Source organism: Chlorocebus sabaeus, chromosome 27, assembly GCF_047675955.1.
Source record: "Chlorocebus sabaeus isolate Y175 chromosome 27, mChlSab1.0.hap1, whole genome shotgun sequence".
Lineage (NCBI taxonomy): Eukaryota > Metazoa > Chordata > Mammalia > Primates > Cercopithecidae > Chlorocebus > Chlorocebus sabaeus.
The window spans coordinates 48,747,742-48,755,826 of record NC_132930.1 but is presented as its reverse complement, the minus strand read 5'-3'; the positions used below and the strand labels follow the sequence as shown (position 1 = coordinate 48,755,826).

At 52.1% G+C, this 8,085-nt stretch overlaps 1 protein-coding gene across 1 annotated transcript in view; it reads right to left on the bottom strand.

The window, feature by feature from the left end:
- Positions 1 to 1,854: 1,854 nt before the first annotated feature.
- LOC103246511 (probable E3 SUMO-protein ligase RNF212) overlaps positions 1,855 to 8,085 on the bottom strand; it is a 62,760-nt gene continuing 56,529 nt past the window's right edge. Inside the window, exons 10-12 of the mRNA XM_073012596.1 lie at positions 4,166 to 4,238; positions 2,437 to 2,603; positions 1,855 to 2,109 (exon numbers count right to left, since the gene is read on the bottom strand). Of these exons, the coding sequence (XP_072868697.1) occupies positions 2,105 to 2,109; positions 2,437 to 2,603; positions 4,166 to 4,238 (245 nt within the window). The 3' untranslated portion in view covers positions 1,855 to 2,104. The remainder of the gene's footprint in view (positions 2,110 to 2,436; positions 2,604 to 4,165; positions 4,239 to 8,085) is intronic.

The window sequence follows — 8,085 nt, the reverse complement described above, 5'->3', positions numbered from 1 at the left end:
AGATGGCAGTTCCGCCTCGACAGTACTGTCTGTCGCCCCCATCCACGGAGTAGGCTTGTGCCACTGTCTGGATGTTTTACTAAATTGTGCCTTTTCCAGTGACAATCACTGGAAAGGGAAGAAAGGTGTGCCGATGTGGGCCAGTGGCAAATCAAGGCACAAGGGCTGCCCCTGGCGAACGTCTGTACAGAACCAGGTGCTGTGGGGTGGACCCTGGCCAAAAGCAGGCTCAACTGTGAAAAACAACAATAAAGAACAGGAAATTCTGTAAGTGTGGCCTCAAGTTTATGTCTAGAAAGGTGAAGTGATGGAAGAAACTAAGATTTTAAAATCAGGGACGAGTCATCAGCCCCCAGACAGAAGGGCCCGGCGCTGCCTGGAGAGAGGCTGAGGCAGCACGGCAGCCCCGGGGAATATTTCTTGGCAAAGTTTTCAAAGAAGCCCCTTAAGGAACACCTCAGGCATGAGGACGGCCCCGGCCACGTTCCTTTGCAGGATCAGCTCCAGCAAGTCCACCTGCCAGAACCAAGGCGGCGGCTGCAGACTGAGCAGAGCCCTGCGAGGTAAACCGCGAGAACGGCAGCTGCAGGCAGAGAAGCGATTCCTCCCGCTTGTATTTCTCATGCAGCTGGACGTGTGAAGCCCTCATGCACATAGCACACAGCACACACAGGGAAGGAAACATCAGCGCCATCATTCGATTCACGATTTTACGTTTTGAAATTTCCGGGAATGAAACTGACTTAGAACATGCACATTTCTAAAGGATTTCTGCATATCTGATTTTAGCATGAGTTTTGGAGCACAGTCAGCTCCCGGAGGGGACAGTCAGCTCCCAGAAGAGACAGTCAGCTCCCGGAGGGGACAGTCAGCTCATAGAGGGAACAGTCAGCTCCCGGAGGGGACAGTCAGCTCCTGGCAGAGGGGACAGTCAGCTCCCGGAGGGGACAGTCAGCTCCCGGAGAGGATAGTCAGCTCCCGGCAGTGGGGACAGTCAGCTCCCGGAGGGGACAGTCAGCTCCCGGCAGAGGGGACAGTCAGCTCCCGGCAGAGGGGACAGTCAGCTCCCGGAGGGGACAGTCAGCCCCCAAGAGGGGGCAGCCATGAATGCCGTGACTTCCAGAAGGACATGGGCACCCTCTGTCCTGCAGCCCAGGCATTCTGGCATCTGGAGGGCCTAGAGCAGGCGCCTGGGAGGCTGCTGTGAAGGCAGGGATGCCTCACCTGAAATGAAGTCTCTGTGTGCAGCCTGGCAGTGCCTCAGCTCCGCCTGCAGTGAAGGTGAGGATTCTCTTGCTTCACGTGGTGCTCGGCTGCTGTTAACTCGGTTAACTTGAGTGAGATAAAGCTGACACTTTTTAGGTAAATGCAAACTAAAAGATTAGAACTAACCCCATAAGCCTCTTTTCCAACCCTGTGTGGTCCCGGCTGGCGGGAGAGACGTGGGGTCTGAGCCTCTCTGGGAGCCCCGTGCACAGGGGCGTCCCCTGCAGGAAACCCCACCCTCCTGACGGAGGAGGCGGCTCCACGCACACAGGCTGCACCTGCAGGATGAGCTCAGGCCCGGAATCCATCTCCGGACCTGACAGATTTATCCGCTGAAGCTGGCATCACAGGCCAGCTGAGTACTGTGTGAACAGAACGCATAGTAATCACCTAACACAGGATGCGGCGGAGCGGACCCACGCGGCGTGCGCACCCCACAGCAGACCTGTTTCCCCCAGGAGCTGCAGCCAGAACCTTCTCACAGTAAATCAACAGGCAGGTGTTCGTTTTGCCTCCAGCATCAACATTTTAAGGAAGTTCCAAGTTGTTAAGAGTGAAGTTTCAAACATATCACATATACGCTACCCGTGATAATCAGAAAAATACTTTATTCGACTACATTACTTAATTATTTCATCAAGTGAGAAAGTGTAGTCGCATTGGCTGTCTACCGTACACATGCTAGTGGGCAGAAGGCTGGAGGACTGGAAGGGGCAGAGCGGGTGGCTGGGTGTTCATCTTTCACGTGTCACTGCCCCAAGGTGAGCAGGTCCTGCAGGAAGCATTGAGAGTCGCAATAAAAACACATCTACTTTGTCTTTGAAATGACTTCAAAACTTCACACTGTTGAGGAAAATGAGGGTGCACATGTTACATACAAAAAATAAGGTGGGGAGAAGAGTTTATTCACTAAAATGTGTACTTTTAAAAATTCAGATTCATCTTAGTATTTTCAGAGTATTATCAATATGTTTTAAGTTGTAATTTTGGAAATTCACAATGAATATAAAAGTGAACCTTGCTACGTTTCTGAACGGCTAAGGCAAAGCTCAGAAACACAACTCTTGAGAACGTTTAGAGCTCCGTGTCTGCCCTTGGCGCACACTTAAAGACTTCTTTACACATGCACTTTCCCAAGAGCGTTTCCTTCCGAGGCTGCTGAGCACTTGCCTGAACACTGCCTCTGCAGCAGGCTGGCGATGCTGATGGGCGGCCTGGGGGGCAGCCCGGCCTGGGAGCTCCCGAAGCTTGGAGAGTCCCCTCCTCCTGTTCTCCCTGGTAACTGTGGTGTTGGCGTTAGCGGTGGTCCCTTGTAGGGGATTTGCAGAGGTGGAATCCTAATAAATTCAAGAAATACAAAATTATTAATGCTCCAAGCATCTCTGGTGACATGACAATTAGAGCACTGATGGTTTTGTGGTTTTAAAGGCCTGGATTCACAAGCATCTCTGAGTACCTTGGACCAGCACGCACAGCCCCACCAGGCGGCCAGCAGAAGACATGGACAGACGCTGCAGGGCCCGTGGGCACCCAGGAGGGTCAACACCCCAGGCCAGCGGGGTTGGGAGGTGGGGATGTGAGAGAACGCTGAGGCCTGCAGGCAGCCAGGGGTGGACTGGACAACAGGCATTAAAAGCCGTTCAAGGACTCGGGGGGGCTGACATGGGAGGGTCTGCCTTTTAGAGAGAGCACCGGACCTTTGAACACTTGAGTTCAGCTGACAGAGACATCGGTGTGTACTTAAATATGCAGCAGACGGAGTGGGAGGCCACCCAGAGGTCTGAGAAGAAGAGCGTGGGGAGGTGAACTGTGGTCTGTTCTGGGGCTGGGGCTGAGTCCAGCCTGCCACCTGCTTTTGTAAATAAAGTTTTACTGGAACCCAGCCACACCCATTAATTTACACACTGCCTGCCCCAGCCTTCTCAATACAGAGGCAGAGCTGAGCAGCTGCCCAAAAAGTCAAACATATTTACTACCTAACCTTTATAGAAGACGCCTGCTGACCCACGCCTATTCTTGTGGTAAAATAGCACACAGTCATCACGTGGTTCTTTTGAAGATTTTAGCAACAGGGCAAATGTCTACGTTGTATCTTAGCTTCAAAAAAGCAAACTCCTGGCCAGGCACGGTGGCTGATGCCTGTAATCCCAGCATTTCGGGAGGCTGAGGTGGGCAGATCACCTGAGGTCGGGAGTTCGAGACCAGCCTGACCAACATGGAGAAACCCCGTCTCCACTAAAAATACAAAATTAGCCATGCTTGGTGGAGCACGCCTGTAATCCCAGCTACTCGGGAGGCTGAGGCAGGAGAATCACATAAACCCGGGAGGTGGAGGTTGCAGTGAGCCAAGATCGCGCCATTGCACTCCAGTCTGGGCAACAAAGAGTGAAACTCTGGCTATAAAAAGAAGCAAACTCTAAAGTGGTATATGCAACAAAACCTCACTCAAAGCGTGTAAAAAAAGGGATGAAGGCCGGGCGCGGTGGCTCAAGCCTGTAATCCCAGCACTTTGGGAGGCCGAGACGGGCGAATCACGAGGTCAGGAGATCAAGACCATCCTGGCTAACCCGGTGAAACCCCGTGTCTACTAAAAAATACAAAAATCTAGCCGGGCGAGGTGGCGGGCGCCTGTAGTCCCAGCTACTCGGGAGGCTGAGGCAGGAGAATGGTGTGAACCCGGGAGGCGGAGCTTGCAGTGAGCTGAGATCCGGCCACTGCACTCCAGCCTGGGCGACAGAGCGAAACTCCGCCTCAAAAAAAAAAAAAAAAAAAAAAGGGGGATGAAAAGCAACACATTAAACTTTTAGCAGTAATTCTGTGGGTGAGATGATGAGCAGTTTTATTTTGCTGACAATTTCCTTTAAAACGCTGTGAGGAAGGTGCTTGCGGGGGATACTACCTGAGAGGCTTTCCCACGCTCCTCTGACTTGGCGTCAGGCCGGGATGCTCAGGGGCCCGGGAGGAGACACTGCCTGTGGTAGAACAAGAATAAAACACGAGTCGTTCACGGTAACACATCACGGTGCTTTGAGGATGACGACCAGGCCAGCCTGCTGCGCTTCTCGGTAGCTGTCACTGCCTCTCCGCCACGAGGGCAGAGGCAGGCAGAGACACACAGGCACGCGGGTTCCTCTTCGGTCACGCGCAGCCCTGGTGCCAGCACGGCACCCTGAGCAACCCCAGGTCTTCCACATGAGGGCGTAAATATCCCACATTTTAATCTTTCTACCTTTATGCACCTCTGCAGCTTAGAGAATATGTAAGCCATCTGAATCATCAGCAGCTGGAAAGCGAGACCTGAAAATGAACTGGCCAGTCCCAGCTGAGCTTCAGCCTCACTCAGGGGCCCTCGGCCTGGGGGCTCTGCGAAGGGGCCTGCCCGTCATGGGGGCAGCCGTGGGCATGCAGACTGTGCCTGGCATACACAGGTGCTCAATGAGCATCTGGAGCACAAGCTTCCTCCCCCACCTCTCCCAAGCCTTGGCTCCTGCTCCCCTAAGAACTGCCGGAAGGGCAAAAGCACGTCCAGAAGTTCTTTCAGCATCCCACCCGTGTTTGCTTTCTCCAGGCGCCTTGTAACGTGAAAGGGGAGATGTGACGACTGAGTTCTCAAGCAGCACCTGCTCGTGGACCCCAGGCTGGGAAAAGCCACCTGGTGAGGGAGCCCGAGCATTAGGCTTCCCCAGCGCAGTGACTGGTGACTGCCCAGTGCCTGCCTGCGGCGGCACGTCAGGGGGTCACAGGCCTGTGAGGCACAAGGCAGTCTCCGTACCCGCAACGGGGGTCTTGTCTTTGCCCCGGGGCTGTGCGGACCTTGTGAGGATGCTGCCTGCGGGAGGTATCATAACTCCTGAGTCTGCAGGTGACCCTGAGAAGGCTCCAAAGAACAGCTAAGAGCAAGAAGGAGAGCTGTCCTACTAGGCTGTGTGAGTGTTGCCTTCACTTCTGTCTTTTACCATGGTTTGGCATCTGGAGGCTTGTGGACCCTGCAGAGACTGCCCTCCTAGGGACAGCCAGTTCCTAGAGGCAGGAGGCCATGGTGAGCACACTTCTGATACGAAAGCCAACAAATCCAGAGCCCATGTTCAGAGCCAACCCCAAGCCTGGGCGGCCTGTTCCACTCACCCTGCCTGATCCTCCCATGAGAACCACAACCAAGGTGCTAGGTCTCCCCTCACTCCCTCCCTGGGGGTCTCTGGGGAACTATGAGTGGAAACTCCTTTCCTCACAGCCGTTGCCTCCTCATCCTTCGGCCTCACACCACCTGATTAAAACAAAACCCTGTACATTGAACACACAGAACCACAAATAATAACAATGGCAGGCATCTTTTGTTAAGTAACTTATGCTCAATACTATATGGTTAGTTGAAATTGTTGGCTGGGTGCGGTGGCTCATGCCTGTAATCCCAGCACTTTGGGAGGTTGAGGTGAGCAGATCACCTGATGTCGTCAGGAGTTCGAGACCAGCCTGACCAACAGTGGAGAAACCCCGTCTCTACTGAAAATACAAAATTAGCCGGGCGTGGTGGTGCGTGCCTGTAATCCCAGCTACTAGGGAGGCCGAGGCAGGAGAATCACTTGAACCTGGGAGGCAGAGGTTGCAGTAAGCTGAGATCATGCCATTGCACTCCAGCCTGGGCAACAAGAGTGAAATTCTGTCTCAGAAAAAAAAAAAAAAAAAAAAAAAAAAAAAGAAAGAAATTGTTTCCTGTTTACTCAATGGAAATTTTTCGAGATAACTATTATCAACAGAGATGAAGAGACTGAGGACCCAAGAGGCCAACAACTCACCCAGGCTCTGGCGAGCAGTGCTCAGACAGCCAAGTGTGGGCCATGGGATCTCAGACCCAAAAGACCCCTGCTGCTCGGCCCCCTGCCTGGCCCACAGGGCTCGAGGAATCCTGAGGAGTCCTTTAGGTTCTGCTGGGAATTAAGTCACACCAGGAATCATCCTGAAGAGCGGTGACTTGGAGACAGGGGTCGCCAGGGAGTGCTAGAGGAAGGCCTGAAAGCCACCCAGAGCCAGGCCAGCTCTCAACAGCACAGCAGCCCTGAGCGGGGAGGAGCTCCTCAGGGTGCCAAGGGGGCCCCGTGTTTCAGCCTCACTAAGAAGCAGGTGACCAGAGGGATAACCCATTCCTATGACACCTTCCAGCGCAGCGGTCTCTGTTCAGGGGAGTAATGCTGTTTAATGTGTTTCACAAAGATGTCCATTTGAAAAGTTTAACGAAAACACGCTGACATTTGAAGACGGTAAATTTCACCATCTGGGTGCCCAACAGCCTGCTTCCCTGTGGTGCCAGATCCACTGTGTTGTGTTCCGGAGGGGACCGCACACTGCAGAGTGAGCGCCCTGAGCCCCTGCCGACAGGTCAGACAGCCGGACACACTGCTCAGTGAGTCTGCAGGGCAGACAATGGACAGACTGCCCGCCTGCCACTCTGACATGTGAGGGGTCCGGGACCTGCCGTTCACCAACTCATTTAGTGAGTGCTTCCTGAGGAGCACCGCTGGCTACAGTTGAGTAGAAATCAGTGAATTATCTCTACGAAGCCAAGTATGAAACTGGACAAAATGGTAGAAACAACGGTTCAGGCCTCTGAAAATCAACTTGAGGCAGACAACAAATCAGAACACACTGACTCCTGAAATCACAACACACTGACTCCTGAAATCACAACACACTGACTCCTGAAATCACAACACACTGACTCCTGAAATCAGAACACACTGACTCCTGAAATCACAACACACTGACTCCTGAACAGAACACACTGACTCCTGAAATCACAACACACTGACTCCTGAAATCAGAACACACTGACTCCTGAAATCACAACACACTGACTCCTGAACAGAACACACTGACTCCTGAAATCAGAACACACTGACTCCTGAAATCACAACACACTGACTCCTGAAATCAGAACACACTGACTCCTGAAATCACAACACACTGACTCCTGAACAGAACACACTGACTCCTGAAATCAGAACACACTGACTCCTGAAATCAGAACACACTGACTCCTGAAATCACAACACACTGACTCCTGAAATCACAACACACTGACTCCTGAACAGAACACACTGACTCCTGAAATCAGAACACACTGACTCCTGAAATCAGAACACACTGACTCCTGAAATCACAACACACTGACTCCTGAAATCACAACACACTGACTCCTGAAATCAGAACACACTGACTCCTGAAATCACAACACACTGACTCCTGAACAGAACACACTGACTCCTGAAATCACAACACACTGACTCCTGAAATCACAACACACTGACTCCTGAAATCACAACACACTGACTCCTGAACAGAACACACTGACTCCTGAAATCAGAACACACTGACTCCTGAAATCAGAATACACTGACTCCTGAAATCGGAACACACTGACTCCTGAAATCACAACACACTGACTCCTGAACTCGGAACACACTGACTCCTGAACAGAACACACTGACTCCTGAAAAGAACACACTGACTCCTGAAATCACAACACACTGACTCCTGAAATCACAACACACTGACTCCTGAAAAGAACACACTGACTCCTGAAAAGAACGCACTGACTCTTGAACAGAACGCACTGACTCCTGAAATCACAACACACTGACTCTTGAACAGAACACACTGACTCCTGAAATCACAACACACTGACTCCTGAAATCACAACACACTGACTCCTGAAATCTGAACACACTGACTCCTGAAATCACAACACACTGACTCCTGAAATCACAACACACTGACTCCTGAACAGAACACACTGACTCCTGAAATCACAACACACTGACTCCT